Here is a 20372-nt window from a genome sequence, read left to right as displayed (position 1 = left end):
CCTCCTGCACCCCAACCCCCTTCCCTGAGCCCACTTGTACTCTCCGCACCCCTCCTCTGCCCCAAGCCCTCGCCCTGAGCCCCTTCCTGCACACCGCACCCCCTCCCGCACCCCAACCCTGTCCCAGCCTACATTCATGGCCCTGTATGCAATTTCCCCATCCAGATGTGGCCCTCGGGCCAAAAAGTTTGCCCACCCCTGCGCTAGGCTGTTTTCAGTGGTTGCAAACCACAGAAAAAGGGACAATAATCTCAAGTTGCAGTGGTGGAGGTCTAGATTCAATCGGAGGAAAAAATATTTCTCTAGGAGGGTGGTGAAGCACTGGAATGGGTTCCCTAGGGAGGTGGTGGAATCTCCATCCTTAAGAGATTTTTAGGGCCCGGCTTGACAAAGCCCTGGCTGGGATGATTTAGTTGGGGATTGGTCCTGCTTTGAGCAGGTGTTTGGATTAGATGACCTCCTGAGATCTCTTCCAACCCTAATCTTTTATGATTCTATGTTCTTGGTATGCCTGGTGCGGAGGGGCAGGACCCCAGGGGGTTTCTGGGACAGGCTCGGCCCCTGCACTGTGTTAGGGTCAGATACAGCCTCACCGCTGAGTCCGTGTCCCGGGTGGGGGGATGCAGGATGATTTACAGACGCTCCCCACTGCCATGCTGGAGCCTCCACATTTATTTATTTGCAAATAAAATATGCAGAATTTTAAAATATCGTGTGCAGAATTTTTAATTTTTTGGCACAGAATTTCCGGAGGAGTAAAATCTTGCGAGACTGCAGCCGCAATGCATGAAACTGATGTTTGTGTCTTCCCTGATTGTGCAGCCTGCCTGTAATAATTTTCTCAGTGTTGTAAGATTTTTAACAACACCTCAATGTTCCATGACTGGATCCCAATTACTATGTACTCCTATTTTTGTTTCCTATCTGTGACTCTCTAAACTAAACATCTGAAAAGAAACCTGCAGTTACAGTGTTTCTTGGCAGCGATCCACCCATTGGGCACTATCTGAGGAGGATAATCAGGTTAGAATTTAAGATTATTAGGAGAATGAGGGGACTTTCTCTCCATTTCCCAAATGTTTACAGTCCTTGCTCGGAGTATAAAACATTAGGACCTGAAATCCTTATATATAGTCAGTGGAAGCGGATATTATTTAGACTTTCATTACCATTCAAACTATTTCAATTTCCTCTATTTTCGCTCACTGTCCGTTTCCCTGTCCCTTGATGGCAGGTTTCTAACACAAACAGGGAAGAATAGGGAAGGACAGAGAACCAGGCAAGAATGCAATTAACAGATCAAAGCAGCACATTTTGTCATTATCTGCCCCAGAACACAAGGCTCTTTTTTTTTTTTTTTTTTTTTAATTTTCACGGCAACCTGATTAAGAACGAGTCCCAGTTTATCCAAATGTCATTACGTTCTTATTGGCTTCCTCTGATGTCATTCTGTAACAACATTCAATGGCATGCAGTTCTAAATGTCTGCTTAAACGGGGCTTCTACAAAAGCAGTGACCCATTCCTGTTAGTCAAAATAACACATGTTTTAGATTAGTGTCTGTAATCAAAAGTAACAGCACATCAAATAAACAGATAGTAAAATCCTCTGCATCTGGTATATAATTACAATAGCATACTTCTAACTCTATTCCTAAAATAGTGTCCTCTCCTGGTAGGTAGTTAACATCCTTAACTCTTAGAGATCAATACAATCATGAAGCTGAAAACTGTACCACTCGTGATCTCTAAGGTAAAACACTAGTAAAACTTAGGTCATCCAAAGTTTAGCAAGGGTAAGTGTGTAACCATTTACCTGGAAGGCATGGTGGTGGAGCCATCACTGGATGGTGTTTTAGAACTCCAGAAGGACTGCCATAGCTTCTCAATGTAATGAAACTGAAGGTTCATTACAACATCCAAAGTGGCCTAAGAATAAAAGACGACGGCTCATAAGATGCTCTGATAACATTCAGTCACAGTTTCTTCATAAGTGGAATACCCTGCCGTATGGATTAGATTAGATAGAAAGTAGAACAATCTGCAATGTGTTGTTTTAACACAGAGAATATAAGCAGATCACACAGGGAGGAAATAACTTGAACTATGCTATCAAGCCAATCAGAAACATTCCTGTTCAGAACCCACTCCTAAAGAGAGCAGGACTGGAGTGGAGGGAGCACACTATGGAATCAAATCCTAGATCAAGCAAACAGAGCCTATATCAGGGGTGGGCAAACTTTTTGGCCTGAGGGCCACATTGGGTTTCCAAACTGTATGGAGGGCCGGGTAGGGAAAGCTATGCCTCCCCAAACAGCCTGGCCCCCGCCCCCTATCCACCCCCTCCCACTTCCCACCCCTTGACTGCCCCCCTCAGAATTCCCAACCCATCCAACCCGCCCTGCTCCTTGTCCCCTGACCATCCCCTCCTGGGAACCCCTGGCCCTAACCACCCCCCATCCCCAAGATCCCCCCCAGCCAATCCCCCCTGCTCCCTGTCCCTGACTGCCCTGATCCCTATCCACACCCCACCCCCTGACAGACCCCCCCCTGCCCCCAAGGACTCCCACGCCTATCTAACTGCCCCCAGTGGGACCCCTCCCCCCATCCAGCCCCCCCTGCTCCCTGTCCCCTGACTGCCCCCTGGGATCCTCTGTCTCTTATCCAACTCCCCTGCTCCCCACCCCCTTACCATGCTGCTCAGAGTCCAGCGGGAGCCACCCACGCCGCCCCGCTGCCCAGAAGGAGCTCGCAGCCCCGCTGCCCAGAGCGCTGGTAGCGTGGCGAGCTGAGGCTGCAGGGGAGAGGGGACAGGAGTGGAGAGGCCGGGAGCTAGCCTCCCCGGACAGGAGCTCAGGGGCCAGGCAGGAGGGTCCCACGGGCCGGATGTAGCCCACGGGCTGTAGTTTGCCCACCTCTGGCCTATATAGTTACCTCACAGTGTCGTCTGTAAAGAAGCTGTAGAGTCTTGACATCATTCATGGTGATCCCCTCTTGTAAGAGGACATTTCCTAGATCAGGTGCCGGGAAATCAGGAAAGACATGGGTTACATCTAGGAGAAAAGTTGGGAAAGATGGCAAACTTTAACAGGCATTCATAGTTTTATAAGACTAGGAATTAGGATGTAATTTTGCAGCAGCCGGTTGCTACATTTCATATTTCAGATAACTAAATGAAATTAGTGAATTGAGACTGATTGCCCAATACTTCAACATGTCACTTCCAAAAAAGAACACCACTGTCCAATTATTCATTGCAGAAAAGAAAATGTTTTTATTGCAACTAGGAGGAAAGAAACATGAATGCTTTGTACCACTATAATGTGTGTTCCCATTAGATTTTCTCTGAAGTCTGAATTACATCCTTTCGGTATTTTGAGAGAACAATGGAAAATTTAATTGGATGGCAGACATAACAGGTACAACTGCATTTTAGAGACTGCTCAGAGATGGCCGTGTTCTTGTGTGTCATTACTCAGAAATACGGAGAAAAAACCTCAACACCCACACCTGCAGTTTGGACTGGGAAGTAATTGGGTAAACTGTTGGTCTCACTTTTTAGTACCCACTTTCATTCCTCTTAGGTTCCTTTGAAGGAGGAGCTGGTATCCAGCAAGTTCTTAACACAGTCTTCCTTAAATAGAAAAAATGCGGGCAACTGTGGCAACTATTAGGCAGTGTATGTTGCATCCAGTTCTCCTCCCACACATGTGGAAATCTATATAGGAGGCCAGCCTTATTAGGCAATCTCCCCTCTTAAAAGATTGCCCAAAGTATATAGAATATAGTTTGGATTCATTATTAGAAGGCCACCCGCATTAAGCAGTAAGTATTTGTTGATCTCTTGAATGCTTACTTAAGGTTTCAATGTAATAGATGAATGCACTGCTGGACATGAACCTCACCCAGAGTAGTTGGACTTGAATGGTATGTCTTTGTCGTAGGAAAGATTAGCTTCCCCAAGACTTGAATGCAAACCTTGGAAGGGACAGTGCAAGGTGCATGCTTCTATCATGTGTGTATGCATTGCAATCACAACAAATCTACCATCTTGGAGGCTCTCTCATTTGAGTCATCCCCACAGAAAGAGCTAGGATTAAGACTTTTGTTACCCTTGTTTTGCAGGGCTGCTAGTTTTTCCATTATCAAGAGGAATGGAAGCAGATCCAAAAGAGAACGTGGGCCTTATTGATTAGAATGCCATAACATCAACATAAGGACAGGAGAATAATTTTCATTTTATTGGAAGTTTATCTTAACCTTTACCCCCAACTCAGCTTAAACTGAAGCCTTTTTGAGGCTCAGCGAAGTTCAATGAATGGGAAACCTAGATGAAAGCAAATATAATTTAAAAAATGACTAGTTAAGGGCTCCATTCTTCTGGTTGTAGTGTGTCCCACCTTGAGAAGCCCCACAGAAGTCAGCAGAGGTAGAATCTTAAGATTGCAGGGAGAATTTTAAAGAAAAGATGGCTATTTCTAAGTAATATATATAATTAAATGCTATTTTTAAGAACCGAAGCATGCAACACATGACATCTTTGCAGCGTGACTGAGGAAAGCTGTGCGGATTGTGGGTATAATAGGGTGAGTGAGGGAAGTTGCAAATGTAAAAATAAAAGATATGGTATAATAAGCACTTATTAGGATATCTTTGGCAAATGTCAAAAATAAACACACACCTAGAATGGCAATAGATTGGGTCTGCTAAGCAAGGTTGCAAAGCCTTTTCAAGTTAGAAATCAGCAGCATTTCCTAGAAATGAGAAAACTGAAAGGAAGTGTGGAATTTGAGTTGAATTTCCTCACCTATAAACTGCTGATGGTGTTGACTTTGAGCTGCAACAGACTGTTCTGGAGTAGTGTGCAGGCTACTGCTGGATCCACTCTCCCTTATGCCTTCCATCTTCTGTGCAGGTCTATACCTAGGGATATAAAAAACCCTCAAAGTACAGCTTGGTAGTATGCACATTTAAAATGTGCAAACACACACAGAGTGAAAGAGGTCTCTGGCAAAGTCCTATACCAGTATAACACTTCTGAATTAAACAAACAAACAAGTCACTTAATAGGTCAGCGTACATTTATAAATAGTTTATAAAGGGTTAATAAATTATAAATAATTGTTTTAATAAATGGTTAATCGATTGTTAGATCAACAGATGGTTTATAACCATGGGGTTTGCAAACCTGCTGATGTGCTTGTAACTATAACTCATATTTTTCATATCTGTGATATGCTTATAACATGGATTCATCATTTATTAAGCCTTTATAAACGTATTCTTAATATAAAATGTGGCCAAATTATCCACCTCAAACAATCCCAGAGAGGTAAATATATTGTGTAAGTAGCATCAAATGCAGCTTGTTTCTACACAGAGTTAATAACAGGAAGGCAGCCGTGTCATTTATATTGCTCTGCATTTAAAATAAAACGACACACACTTGAATGGCACCAAGCACAGTGGGTTCCTGGCCCACAACTGGGGCGCCTAGGTGCTACCCCAACACAAATAATAACTAATAGTAGTGGACATTTCCTGACTAACCTCAGAGAAGTATTGTATCTGCTTTTTTTAATTGCTAGATGTTGAAGACAATTTAGAGCAGGTGGATGGCTCTAGTTTGACTGCCCTGGGGCCTGAAGTCTTCTTATCCAGGGAATACAAGCAGAAGAGTAGATGCTCCCCCCTCAGCCTTGACCCAGAGAAACAGCTACTAGGACTCTGGGGGTAATTCAGTTCCTATGCTCTGTTTGGTTCTTGGCTTGTCTGCCGATGCTGCTAGTGAGGGAGCGGGGCAATCAAAGCAAGTTGTGGTTGGGGGTTTTGTGATGATGACAGCGCCCACTGGGAATGGCCTAAGACCAATCAATTTCACATTGGGGTGGGGAAGCCAACCTGGTTTGGATGTCCCAGTTTGCGTCATGTGCATTCATGGTTTGCCTACATTTAATGGGGGAGGGAAATGCTAAAATGAATAAAACCATTTGGCTCCAGTGAAGGGACTGAGGCTCTGATATGTATATTGTTAATTGCACTAGTTGCTTTTACTGTGCCTCTCAGGGTAAACAATCAGGAATGTGTCTTAAGTGCCTGGGATGCCATTTACAAGACAGATTATGAAGCACATTAACTTCTCCTTCATATTACAAATGGGCTGTGTAAACCGATAGCTGGCCCTCCCCCCGCTGCTCCTAACATATCAGACATGCAATAAATGTTAGGACGATCCATTAAAGTGAGGCAGTACCAGTAAAAGTCTAATGTCTGCCTGCATTAGAGCTTTACCACTTATTTATAATTGTGTTTTAAACAGTGTTTAAGCATGGTTTCACAAGCCTGTTTCTAACAGAGAGCTAAACACTGGTAGATTAAAAAAGTGTTCTAGATAAATAATACTGTTTTACACACAGGTTTTTTTAAACCAAGTAAAAACATTGTTCTCTAATAGCAACAAGATTTCACTGAAGATGAGGCCTGATACCAAGCAATCTCAAAAATACTATGGAAGCTTCAGGCAAAAATAGGATGGAAACAACAATAAATATTTCATGTCTCTGTACCACCTTCTCCGAATGCTTTATATACATATATTTATGAAACCTCACATCATCCATGTGAGATAAGTATTATCCTCCCCATTTTATAGACAGGGAAACTGGGGCTGAGAGAAAGGTTACATGATTTGCTCAAGGTCAGACAGCGAATAAGCTATTTTTTTTTTTTTTTTTGCTGTTTGGGAACTAAAAAAAGTTGAGATTTTTCCATGCCTCCACTCCAACCAGAAGCAAGAGTGCTGAAGCTCCCAAGAGGCAACTCAAGAGTTGCTTTGCATCATAACCTTCATTTAATTTTACCCAAAATTACCAGATGAGAGTCTGATTGGGCCCCATCTGAAGCTCTTCCACTAGCTGGTCTATGAAAGGAAAATAAGACCCCTTCCACTGGTTAAACACAAATAACTGTACAGCAGAGGTCAGAAAAAAGTTGCATCACTGGGATGCAGTGAAAAGGATATTCTGTAGTGTTCACCATAGCAACAGGCAGCCCAAGTCCAAGCCTTTGCTGCACAAAAAAGGCAAAGAGGAATAGTTTGTGGAATCAAAATTTTTCCTCAATCCTTCTTTATCCTTGTTCAGTATCAGCAACTTCAAGCTCTGTTAAGTGCAGTGCCTTCCTTTGTCCTATAGCATGTACTTTACCTTATCACTAAGTTACACAAGGTTTTTAATGTATGCCATGCACTACCCTGCAGCGTACAGTCCCTTTGCAAATAACCAACGCTAAACGTCTCAAGCTCCTGCTGCTGCTGTTTGAGGTGGGACCCAGTGTTTTGCTCTTTTGGGGAAACCACTCCTCGCAGCTTCCATTGCCACAACTAGCAGGTCTGAGAAGCAGGGGGCACATACCTTTGTTTCTGGTGTATGGGCTGTTGCCTCATCGCCATATACTGTGTGTCTTCCTGTAAGTGATTCAGTGGAGATTCTGGCTTTAGACGGATCCCATAATAATGATACTTGGAGTTTCCCCTGCAAGCATAACATTAGAATCTATAGATGTCAGATATTTCATGGAGATGACACACGAGCATTGCAATTTACTTTTAGGCTTCAGTGAAACATTTGACAGTGCTAATGGTTTGTGGATCATAAATGTGCGATATAACTTCTGTCTAATCCCAGATGCCAATTTAGCATAGATTTACTTTGCTTAATAAGCATATTAAGAACCTAATTTCACATTCAGAAGTATACGTGTTATTTTCAAATCTTGCTGTAACTAAGATCCTGGAGTAGAGGGTTTATACCCCAAACTTTGAAAGCAATCAGAATCCAGGATTCCTTTTACAGGATTTGTTTGAACATGGCACTTATCTCTGGGAAAATATGGTACCATGTGTCTCAAAACACAGTTCAGTGACATCTACATTTAAAATCTTGCAGCCTAGACCCATTTCAGCCTTACTTTCAATCTACTCATAAAACCTTCTTCACAGGCAGATAACGGATTATCCAAGTCAAAATACTTTGAGCCAAATCTACATTTATTAATGGAAACATTACCATTGACTTCAGCGGTAGCCAGACATGACCCTTTGTTGTGACGGAGTGAAGGTTTCTTTATGTCTAAGAATTTATAACAGGCTCATCACTGTGGTATCCAGAAATATACTGTGCTTTAAAACACCAATGAGGGAAATCCCAGCCCCGCTGAAGTCAATGGCAAAACTCCAGTTGGCTTCAATGGAGCCAGGATATCACTCCAGGAGTTGAATGTTGTAGTGAGAAATGCTCTTGGCTGGTGGTCCTCCATGGCTTTCAGCCTGCACTCTGGAGCCACAGAGATGCTGAAATGTATCTCTTCACTCAAAAGGGAGCTGTTCTGATCTTCTCAGCTCCTGTCTCAACCCGGAACTGAAAGTGTCACATTTGATATCAATGTAACTACTTTTTTAAAATTGCAATTGATGTTTCAGGTCACAGACTCTTTCATTTTAATTGCAACCTGTCCTTTAAGTGGTCAATGGCAACTGGAGAATAAGAGGTAAGTGTCAGAATGCAAACTGTTATTTATATAGAATGCCACAGAGACCTTGGAGTCATTCTACCCTTCAATCTGAATTGGCTTTATACAGCAACAGAACTTCACTGTAGGGCAAGGCTCGGCAACCTACGGCACGCTGCTGCCTGCCGGGTCCCAGCCGCCGGCCCCACTCAGCGCCCGCTGCCGAACCCAGGCCGGGACCCCAGAAGGCAGCAGTGAGCCATTAAAAATCCTGCCCTCCCTGGCCCGCTCTTCTCCGCCTCCCCCGCCCCCCCACGGGGGTAGAGTGAAGAAGCTTGGTCCGCGGCTGCTGCTGCAGGGCAGGCAAGCTCCCCCCACCCCCGCCTCTTCCTCCAGCGTGCTGGGGTCCTGCCCATCCTCCCCTGCCGCTGATCAGCTGATGGCCCTTGCGAGGGAGGAGGAGAAGTGGAGCCGAAGCGCTCTCGCTGCCCCAGGGAGGAGGCGGAGAAGAGATGGGGACAGGGTCTTGGGGAAGGGGGGTGGAATCAGGGCATATCCCCTCCAGCCTCCTGTCATGAGCCGTTCAGGGCAGGGGGCTGGGAGCACCCCCATGATCCCAGCCCACACCCCCAGGCCTCTGCCCTGACCCCTGCACCCCCCTCACACACACCCCAGCCTCCTGCCCTGACCCCTCATCCCCCCACGACCCCAGCCCTGACTCCAGAACCCCCCCCCACATACCCAGCCCCCCACACCCCATGCCCTGACTCCTGCACCCCCCTCACATGCCCTCTGCCCTGACTCCTGCACCCCCTCACATACTCTCAGCCCTCTGCCCTGACTCCTGCACCCTCCTCACATACTCTCAGCCCTCTGCCCTGACCCCTGCACCCCCCACGACCCCAGCCTTAACTCCAGCACCCCCCACACATACCTAGCCCCCCATACCCTGATTCGTGCACCCCCCACATTCTCACCCCCATTGTAAGCATCAAACGGGAGCTCCTGCACCCCCCCCCATTCCTACTTGCACCCCTCGGACCACATGGGAGCTGCCCAGGTAAGCACTCCACACCCAAACCTCCTGCCCCAACCCTGATCCCCCTCCCTCATTCTAGCTCCTGGCCAGACACTACACCCCAACCCCCAGCCTGCTCCTTCACCCCCAGCCCTGTGCTCTGTGCATTCCCACCCTCAGCTCAGTGCAGGGAGAGAGGAAGAGAATGGGCTAGAACCAGGGAGAAGGTAGGTACCCACTCTATGTGGGCAGGGCCGGGATCCGAGACCGGCAGCGGGCGGACGGAATCCCAGACCGGCAGCAGGCTGAGCTGCTCAGCCCGCTGCCAGTCTGGGGTCCTGGCCATTGGCCCCACTCAGCCCCCTGCCAATCTGGGGTTCTGGCTGCCGGCCCCTTGCTAGCTAGGGTCCCGGCCGCAGGCCCCGCTCAGCCTGCTGCCGGCCTAGGTGAACAGAACCCCAGGCTGGCAGCGGGCTGAGCAGGCCAGCGGCAAAAGATCAGTATTTTAATTTAATTTTAAATGAAGCTTCTTAAACATTTTGAAAACCTTGTTTACTTTACATACGACAATAGTTTAGTTATATAATGTATAGACTTATAGAGAGAGACCTTCTAAAAAACATTAAAATGTATTAGTGGCACGCGAAACCTTAAATTAAAGTGAATAAATGAAGACTTGGCACACCACTTCTGATAGGCTGCCGACCCCTGCTGTAGGGGTTAGATTTCTGCACATAAAATTGGATAAAACCATCCTAATTGACCCCTCACCAGGGGGTGAGAAAAATCTGGTTCCCCCAACTCTTACCCCATGCCCCCAAATTATCTTCAGTCACCATGGCAGAAGGTGGATTTTATACCTGACCTAGTTCATTTTCATGGTAGTTTTGTAAGGCTGAATTAAGCCTACACAAGATTTCGAAACAGCAGGAATGGCTGGGAGTTCTTCTCTGGCTGATCAGCGCAGCTTTGTACGGTCTCCTAAGCTGTCAGCATTCCACATGGATGACTCAATTAAAGTATTCCCACTAAGCTAGGCGTTCTTTTTTGATCTACCCAGTGCTTGGCTATAGAAATGAGGATGGTAATTACACAGCCTGGATGTCTGAAGATAGTAGTTCTGCTCAATCAGACTGCAGCAAGAGTTGTCAATTTGTAACGAATGATGGCCAAGCAGGTCCTCACTGGGACAGGATAAACGGCTGGGAAAGCACTCGTTACAGCCTCAGAGACACCCGCGTTGGTGCTCTTTAGAACAGTTATGATTTTCACCGTATTGAAGAGTCTGAACACACCTTGAATTTAATGATGCTTTCACAGCTCAACCACAGAGAATTTAGAGAAGGGAACTGCTGTCTGACAACTGTTTTTCTACATGGAACCCCTTTCCTTCTTGGGGTAGGAATTAGTCTCTTCAGGTTTATAAAGGGAAGATTTTGGAATGCTTAGCCCTGTCTGTTGCTGTAATGAAGGATTTTGCAAGCTTTGTGTTATCTGATTAGCTATTGTAATATATTTTACATAGCTATTGTCTTAACCCATTTAAAAGGGATTTCAGTGGACCTAAACTTGTGACTCGAAGTTAAATAACTACTATGTTTATTTAGTAAGAGTTTTGGTATTTCTGCGTTTGTTTGGCTGCACTCTTCAGAATCCACACATCTTTCATTTCAAATGTTTTTACTAAGGGCCAAGTTTTCCAAGGACTCAGAACCCACAATCAGGGCCAAATTTCAGAACAGCTCAGCTCTTATTTAGCCACCTATGGAAGGGCCCGATTTTCAAAACAACTCAGCATCTAGCATGCACCCAATGTGCTGAGCTCTTATCAAAATCTGGCTCCTTCTTTCATCTCCCATTTAGGCACCAAACTCTTTAAAATCTGGCTCACATTGTGGGTGCTGAGCATTTTTAGAAAGCACAGCCCCAAGAGCACAAATTCTCTTCAGGTAGGGCTGGTTGAAGTTTTTCCAACTGAACATATTTCCCTCAGAAAATGCTGTTTCAACGAAATGGAAACATTTTGCAGGGAAGCATTGTTTCACAGAAATTTGACAGTACCTTGACTGAGTGTCAAATTTTTATAAAAATATTTGTCACCCCAATATTTATACCTTTATACGCATGTGTGTGCACAAACACACACTTTGACCATTTGTTACCTTATCAAAAAATGTCAGTGTATTTTACTTTCTCTTATAAAGCAATACACTCCTTCAAAAATATATGTGCAGCAGCATGTTTGGGGTTTTAACCATCTTCCAAACACAAATATTCAAGTTAACCTTTTCTGTTTTAGTTAGGGTCCTCCCACTTTTTAAGAAGAACACTCTGCACATGGGACTCGGCCCAGCACCCTGGAAGTTTTATAGATAAGAAGCCTACTTCTGCATTAGAAAACTCTGAAAAGCATGTCTGTATCTAAAGGGTTGGGGTCAGATTCTGATCTCAGTTACACTGGAGTAAAAACCTGGAGTAACCGCTACTGAAGTCAACAGAATTCTTTTGGTGTAATCTTTCAGTGAGATTAGAATCTAACTGTTTAATTGCAGTATGATTCTCTAAGTCTCCAGCTCCTGGTAGCAATCTTGATGAAAAGGGACCTCATTTGTGACACTGATTGGGATGAGTGGAACAGAGTGTGAGATTGGAAACCAGTTTCCCCATCTGCTGTAATACTGAATCATAATGCCAAAGTTGAACTTGACTGTTTAGCTTTTAAAACAATGGGGTTTATTATTGTTAAGCCAAAATTCAAAACAGAATAAAGACTGCTTAAGAAACTGGCTTGCAAGCTCTGTTCACCTCCCACCATGGTCAGACATCCCAAATGAGATCTCTTCAGCAAAATGGCTGCCTCTCCACCCTGCAGCCGATTCAGGAACACCACTGTAATTAAACGTTATCCTCAAATACATGACACAGCTGATTCCTGCAGAGAGAGGACTCTTACCTTATGACCTGTTAAGATTACGTATAGCAATTTTCCATTTGAGATATTGTTTGGTGGTTACTATATAGACCTAGGAATAAACGGCTGTTACAGGTGAATAATGTTGGGTGGGTCTGCAGCACCAGGGACAGGAGGGGAGGAGCATTTTGTGGTATAGATTGCGGCAGAACAGGGCAGTAGTTCTCCCTCCTGCAAAATGTAAAGTCAAGAGCCACTGTTCTTAAGGACAATCTGCAACCACTGAAAACAGTTACTACTACAACCTGAGGCTCTCAGAGGCTTTACAAACTTCAGTTAAGCCTCAAACACTCCTCTGAAGGAAGTATTAAACCAATTTTACAGATGGATAAAATGATATATAGGCAGGTGAAGGAGCTTGCCTAAATCCCCAATAGCAAGTCTATGGCAGAGCTGGGAACTATCCATGACTCCTAATATTAAGATCACTACACAACAAAGCCGCTCAAGTAATCCACACCACATTATTAAAAAGGTGATAACAATAAAAAAGATGGCAAGTCATTGCCCGTTCATCCATTACTCATTGCAACATCATTGAATGCAGTGAGTGTCCGGTGCAATGGTATTTAGCATTTAATTTAATGAAGTGGCATTTGAGCTCATTGGCCTTTCCATGACCTTACAGAAACAGTGGTAAAGTGAAACTGGTAGGGGCCAAAGGAAGGTGGGAATGTGCTTCTGCTACCACTGAGCCCTAATCTCAAACCCCTTTATACCAACCTTGTTCCCAAGCGCCGAGTTTTCAGCCCCATGAACACAGAACGAATCAGTTTTCCAAAGGAAGCAGCATTCACCGGATCCAGTTTGTGCTCTTGGCAGTGCCGCAAGTAATGGTTATACAACGAGCTCCTAGGAAGACTCACACCTTCAGCAGTCTCATAGTTGTCCAACAGCCACTGGAGCTTTATGTACAAAAATGTAATTTTTTAAAAGCCCACACATGTGAAAGACTAAAGATGTTTAAAATGGCCTGCTTAAAAAGATGACAACATTTAAAAGGGAGGAGAACCTTCCTGATGTGATCAGAGTTCAAGAGGACTTAAGTGGTTGGTAGTTAGTACATAACTGCAGCTAACTCTTGTGTGTTTCAATCTGATATTTATGTCCTCCATGATGTAGGAACAGTGTGAAATCAAAAAAGGCTGTCACATACAGCACCCAAGTATACATTGCCACTTATGCTGGTGTCTTCCCTTTACTCAATTCCATGATTTGTATTCTCCTTGCATTCATGTAAAGCCAATCAATCAATAAAATAAAATAAAATAAAAAAGTCTCATGAGTTCACTGTTAAGGAGAACAAAGGCTACGATACCTGATGCTATTTACTAGGAAAGAAAGATCTCAGAGGAATCTGAATACATTACTTCTCTGTCTATTAGCAGTTTCCAACTGCTAGTGCAGCAGGCAAAGCTTGTTTGAATTAATGTGTCTTAATTTCAAGCTTAAAATGTTTACAACTGTCCCCTTAACAACAAAATTAAATGGCTGCCAAACCCTACCTTAAAATCTGACAAGTTACCAGCTATTTTTCAAAATGTATTGTCTGAACTTTACTTCTCTTGACATTTATCTTGATCAGAGTTTGCAATTAGATATAAATTATTTATGTTCAGCCAGTTTGAAAGGGTAGGTCAGTCACACAACTGCAGTTCATGAATTAGAATGTAAAGCCTCTAACTGGCTAAATGCCAGATTCAGAAAAATAAAAAGAGTACAATTTTAAAGCAAATATTGACTAATAAAATAAAAAAGCAAAAGAAAAGCTAGATGTACAACCAGGAGTAAATATTGATAAGGTACTTCCTTTAATAAAAATTAGGAGGATCCTGATGATATGTTGGGCCAACGTTTTCAAAACTGGGCCTGATTCTGATCTCCCTTTGTACTGGTGTAAATCAGGAGTAACTCAATTGAAGCAAATGGAGTTACACGGATGTAAAGCTAACAGGAGAGCAGAATCAAGTGTTGTGTGCCAAAATCATATCTGCAAAATATGACCCTGGTATAACAAAGCATTCAAGTATGTGCTTAACCTTAAGCAGATGCTTTGTCCCTGAAGTCAATGGTATTAAAGCTCATGCCAAGTGCTTTGTACACTTGTGCATGAAGGTCTCTGTTCAGCAAACACACACCTGCTCACACACAAAAAGGCCTGTATCTTCCTGATAGCAGGTTTATAGCAGCAAATCTCTAGCAGCCTAATGCACTACTCGATACTCAAGTTTTACAGCAGTAACTCCACTGAAATCAGAACTCAAGTATGCAGTGGTGAATCAGGCCCATTTATTTCAACTGAGGTATTTTCAACATATGTTTCTGTCAGAGTAGAATCAGAACTGAAGTATGCACCATACTCCTTTTATGCACAAAATGAGCTAATTACATCTATGCAAGTGTTTTGTAGTTGCAAGTTGAGTGCCTAAAATTTGAAACTTCAGCTTATTATGAGCTACTGCATACAAGATAAATTTAAAATGCTACATTTTAGGTTTTATTTCTTTATATTAACAGAAAACCTTAGGGCCTGACTGAAATGCCATTGAAATTCATCAAACTGTTTCCATTGATTTCAATGAGCTTTAGATCAGATCACTAGATACCAGGGCCAGAAGAGACTACTTGGGTCATTTGCTCTGAACCCTGTATTTCTGAGAGCTGCTTGGAGCATTATTCCCATTAACATCTTATCTGCTCTTTTATACACATCTCACAGATAAAGAATTTTCAAAATCTAAACCTTCAGTCTCAAGCTCTGTTTTAAAAGGGTATTAAGAGTATGGTGACCCACATCACTTTATACCCTTATTTGCAGAGGGAGTCATATCTCCATGGATCCCTGAAACGAGAATGGCACACTAAATTCTTACAATGACCCATGCTGTAGCCATTAAGTTACTGATTAAGCCAGCTATAACATGAGATGAACCCAAACGCTCCTAGCATGCAGGTAAGTAGTGCTGTTTTCAATGAGTCTGTATCCATGTTCATTTTAGCCCACCCCATGTATTTAGAAGATTCGTTGGCCGTAAGTTAAACTTTTTCTTCATTGGTTCCATTTGTCCTGTGGACCCAACTCGGTGCTGATCAGTCACAACTAGGTTTGACCTTCTAAACATGTTCCAGTTCCAAGGAACTCACTCAGGAAGTTAGTTGCTAACAACATCTAAGGACTTGCTGCGGGAAGCAGATGTTATGAAGATTTTTGTGCTTTTCGCTTTTTTAGCCCCTGAAAAGTCCTAGCATTAATTACATGTGTCCGAAGTAACCAAAAATAGGGGGCGTCATCCTGCAATTACACCATTGTTTGCTGAGACGTCATCTCAAGGACTTGATCTCCTGACTTCTTTGTCACAGAAGTGAAGATTCATTCTTCTTTAGCTCACTGCGTTCCTCCTAGTCTGTCCATGGAGAATTATTCCCTGAAGTAGTTTTACTAGTGCTTTGTCCAGTCTAATTTTAAAAAGAAATTTGGGATAAAATGCTGGCCCCATTGAAGTCAATGGCAACATTTCAGTTTCTACCATTTCCCAAAGGAGATTAGTTTACGTCCAGGAAACATTTCCTGATAGTCACTGAGTATTTTCCATTGCTCAGCTTTATCCAATCATTAGTTATACTTGGTAATAGAACCCTATGTGATTCCCTTCTTAAAGATTTCAGCAGGAGGAGATTTTCAAATATGGTTGGCTGACGCTAAACAAGCAAATCCATATTTGGGTGCCTAAAGAAATGGCCTGGTTTTCAGAGATGCAGAGAATTAACAGCCCCTGTAAGTAGTGGATGTTCAGAACCTGTAGCTGCTCAGAATCTCTGCAAATCAGACCACTTGGTGCCTAAATATGGATTTAGGTGCTTAACTTCAGACACACACACTTGAATATTGTAGCCTCATTTAAGTCTCTTCCCAGCATCTGAAAATTCATATCACCGACATCCACAGAGCCTTCCCTCTGACCTAACTGTCTTATGCTACGCATGTGATTAGTGCTGTCTCAGCAATAGTTATAGCTTATATAGTTATATGAAACATCATTTCATAAATAATTTCATGTGTCACTGTAGCTATAACTTTAGCCTCAGTTTCTAACTTTCTGATCCATCAAGTACACATTACCATATGCAACAAGAACTTTTTGGAGGGCTAGGATCTGATTCCACAAAGACTTGCTACCAAAAGTAGCTCATACTCGTGTGAACAGTGTCCTTGACTTCAATAGTATAAACTGTGTGAAGAAGGGTTTTTACAGGAATGGGCCTAAGGGAGTAGATAAAGTGATCTCCCGATAAATAAAACTTACTGGTTTTTGAAATCTTGACATGATACAATTGCTGCTGGTAATATAGGAATCTTTATCCTAGGAATTTACAGATTTGTGTAACATGAAGTATGAAGAAGTAAAACAAACCTCAACAGAATACTTAATGAACTTAATGAAAACCTCTGCAAGGTTCTCTACGACCTTAATGAAACTTTGCACAAGAAACAAAGAAAGGAACTAAGCCCTAGCTAATACTATAATTGTCACTCGCTAACAACTTCCCTGGGAGCTAGTTTCCTTGTTACAGAGACACTCAGGGCCACACCGAGATTTTGGAAGCCCAGGGCAAAAATCTGACACTGAGCCCCCCCGCAGCCCTTCAAAAAAAATTACCACTAAGGGGAGGCCTCCAGGGAGGACAGGGTGGAGAGTGAGCTCCCTCCACAGTGACAGCTCCTGTTCTATAAGTCTGGGCCCAACTCCCCGCTCCAGGCATTGCAGCATAGTGCACGGGGTTGCTGCACCACTCAGGTTTGGCCCAGATGCCCACCCCCCATCATGATGGGGGGGTAGACAGGCCAAATGTGAGTGGTGCTGTGACTCTGCACCAAGTTGCAATACCATTTGGTTTGGGGACCCTCTAAAATAGGGGGCCCAAGGCAAACTGCCAAGAGAAAAATGCAATCCTTGCTCATGTTACTAACAGTGCTAGGAATAATCAAAACAAAGCTTTAAAAAATCTATTTTTATTTGCATGATTTATGCCAAGTTAATTTTTTTTCCAGTCCATTCAGCTTGGACAGACTGTTGCCTCCTTTTGCCTTTCACTTTCTGATTCTCATGCACAAGCCCAATACTGTTGTATTCGGGTTTCTAACAGCAGGGTTGCAAACACTAAGATGTATACACGTTTTCATGAAAAACACGTATACGTATTAGGTTTTGCAAAAACTTATTTATAACAGAACCTAAATAAAACTACAGACAATTTAAAGAAACCTTCGTTCTTGTTCTTTACTTGTACACTGTAAAGTAATTCCATTTAACATAGAACAGAAACAGCAACGGTTTGTTCATGAGACGGAAAAAGGAAACTCAAACCAGCCAGTTACTTTATCTACTCTACCAGGGATTTCAAAAGGACATGCTTACAGCAGGACATGCTTGCAAGGAAGCTAGCAAAGGATTTTTGATTCAGAGATTTATTTTATTTTATTTTTAATGCTGGAAGTCAGAAGCATTTTTGCCTCCACACAGAAAAAAAGAGGAGCCTGCCTGTTGTAATGGACATTTAAATCGTCACCAGACCCAGCTGGGTAGCCTGAGTTTCTGACCCTTTGGCCTTCTGTCCTCCTACAGCACTTCGTAGAGTCAAAATTATGATATCAGCAGTGCTCTTTAGAAATTCCCAGAAATACTAGAAGAGATTCAGTGCTGCCAACTCCTATGATTTTATTGCAGGTCTCACGATTTTTCGTGTTTATCTTAAAGCCCCAGTTCCTGGAATTATGTGATTAAAAAAAATGAAAGCGGAGATTCTCCTGTAAAGTAAGTTTCTAGCCCTGTGGTTGCAGAAATAAGCTTAAAAATGTGACTCCTAAAGGTTCAAACCAAAAAAATCAAACAAAAAGAATCAATTTTAAAAAATAAATAAATCTAATGATTGTTTAAAGCAATCACATACTTTTTGAACACTTGGGGAAGGCAATTCTGGAGATTTCTTATAAAATCCGATCACACAGAACACTGACTACAATAACTCAAAAATAAAGTTGATATACTTGAAAAAAACTGGTAGTTATTTTCTGGTGAAATTCACCCTAGTGCAGAATAGCCAGGCCTGGCCCCAGACTCCAGAATGAATGCTGTTCTACTCAGAGACATGACTATTTTAAAAATTGGTCAGAGTGGGATTCCACATTTATTGCGATATTTTTCCACATCAAAATGTTCTCAAGGTGACAAGTGTGTATTTTCCTACTGCCAGGTCATCTAAACCACCCTGTGCTCTAACAGCCGGGTTATTTCCAGCTTATGCACCATCATCAATAAGGCTGACTCTTTTCAGAGTAGCAGCCGTGTTAGTCTGTATCCGCAAAAAGAACAGGAGAGCTTGTGGCACCTTAGAGACTAACAAATTTATTTGAGCATAAGCTTTCGTGAGCTACAGCTCACTTCATCAGATGCATGCTGACTCTGTACAGCAAATGTTCCCATAGTCTCATCTGTGCTGCTCTTCGGTGGAGTTGCATACGTGTAACCATGAATATAATCTGATGACACAGGAATTTGAAGGCCTGATCCTGCAAGGTGCTAAGTGATCTCAATTCCCATGGACTCAAATGAGAGTTGAGGGTGCTCCGGGCCGAAAGTTCAGCACCTCAGAACCAGGAGTTCAGCACCTCGAGGGATTGGACAATTAAATTAACAGTTTCGTTGACGTGTGAACCAAAAAGATGTCCAGTTCACTACAGCAGAGCTGTGCTAGTTCTCCACGGCAGGGGCATAGCCAAAGGTGGGCCTGGGTGAGTCACAGCCCACCCACTTAGCATCCAGGCCCACCCCCCAGCCCCAGCTCTGATCCGGCCCCAGCTTGCCCCACTCTGCCCGCCTGCCCAGTGCTCCAGCTGCGGAGTGGAGTTGGGGGGCGGGAGCTTGCCCCATTCTGCCCGCCTGGTGCTCCTGTGGGCAGCAGGGGAGCGTGGTTGGGGGCTTGCCCCACTCCGCCCGCCTGCCCAGTGCTCCAGCTGGGGAGCAGGGTTAGGCGCTTGCCCTGCTCTGCCCGCCTAGAGCTCCTGCCAGGGAGCGGGGTCGGGTCGTGGGAGCTTGCCCCACTCCGCCCAGCACTCGAGCTGGGGAGCGGGGTCGGGGGCTTGCCCTGCTCTGCCTGCCTGACGTTCCAGCTGGGGAGCTGGGCAAGCTCTGCGCCCCAACCCCGCTCTCCAGCGGGAGCACCAGGTGGAGACGCCCATCTTTCTGGGGCCCCCCAATTGGCTGGGACCCTGGGCACACCCCTTTGGCCCAGTGGCTAATCCGCCAGTGGGAGGAGGTCGAGCTTCAGGTGACCCCAGGGTGGCCTGGCTTGCCATTGCTGCTGCAGAGTGGCATCTCCTCCCAGAACTGGGTGTGCGCCTGGGGCCCCAGAGGTCCCCTGGCCAGAGCATCCATCGCCCCCACAATCCCAAGGCCGGCTGGAGGTGGTAGGGGGAGGCGGGCCCCGATCCCTCCTTCCCCCATCACTGCCCTCCTGCCCACCCAATGTTGGGGCCCACCCAAATGTTCCATCTTGGCTACGCCACTGCTCCAGAGCTGGTGGGGGGTAGTTATTCTTTTGTTCCCCTACAGGGTCAACAGATCTGACTTTAAATGCACAGAGAGACCAGGACTGTGGGAAAAGGTGTCATTTTATACCATGACACTTCAGTGTAAAACCACACTTGGGGCCTGATCCAAAGTCCACTGAATTCAATGGGAACCTTCCTATTGACTTCAGCACGGTTTGGATTACAGCCTTTTAGCCCCACATAATTATGTGCTTAAAAATTATGCTTTGCGGGATCAAGGCCTGAAGACATAACACAGAAGACCTTGTATAGACCCAGAAGACGGGG

The 20372-nt window shown here is 44.2% G+C and overlaps 1 protein-coding gene across 1 annotated transcript in view; it reads right to left on the bottom strand.

Annotated features, from left to right (window-relative positions):
- RFX2 (regulatory factor X2) overlaps positions 1-20372 on the bottom strand; it is a 72448-nt gene that overhangs the window by 15405 nt on the left and 36671 nt on the right. The window contains exons 7-11 of the mRNA XM_077841998.1: positions 13220-13401; positions 7412-7531; positions 4807-4922; positions 2934-3052; positions 1816-1928 (exon numbers count right to left, since the gene is read on the bottom strand). Of these exons, the coding sequence (XP_077698124.1) occupies positions 1816-1928; positions 2934-3052; positions 4807-4922; positions 7412-7531; positions 13220-13401 (650 nt within the window). The remainder of the gene's footprint in view (positions 1-1815; positions 1929-2933; positions 3053-4806; positions 4923-7411; positions 7532-13219; positions 13402-20372) is intronic.

Source organism: Eretmochelys imbricata, chromosome 25 (genome assembly GCF_965152235.1).
Source record: "Eretmochelys imbricata isolate rEreImb1 chromosome 25, rEreImb1.hap1, whole genome shotgun sequence".
In the NCBI taxonomy this organism is placed as follows: domain Eukaryota; kingdom Metazoa; phylum Chordata; order Testudines; family Cheloniidae; genus Eretmochelys; species Eretmochelys imbricata.
Note: the sequence above shows the minus strand (reverse complement) of the source record. Positions and strands in the feature narration are given on the sequence as shown.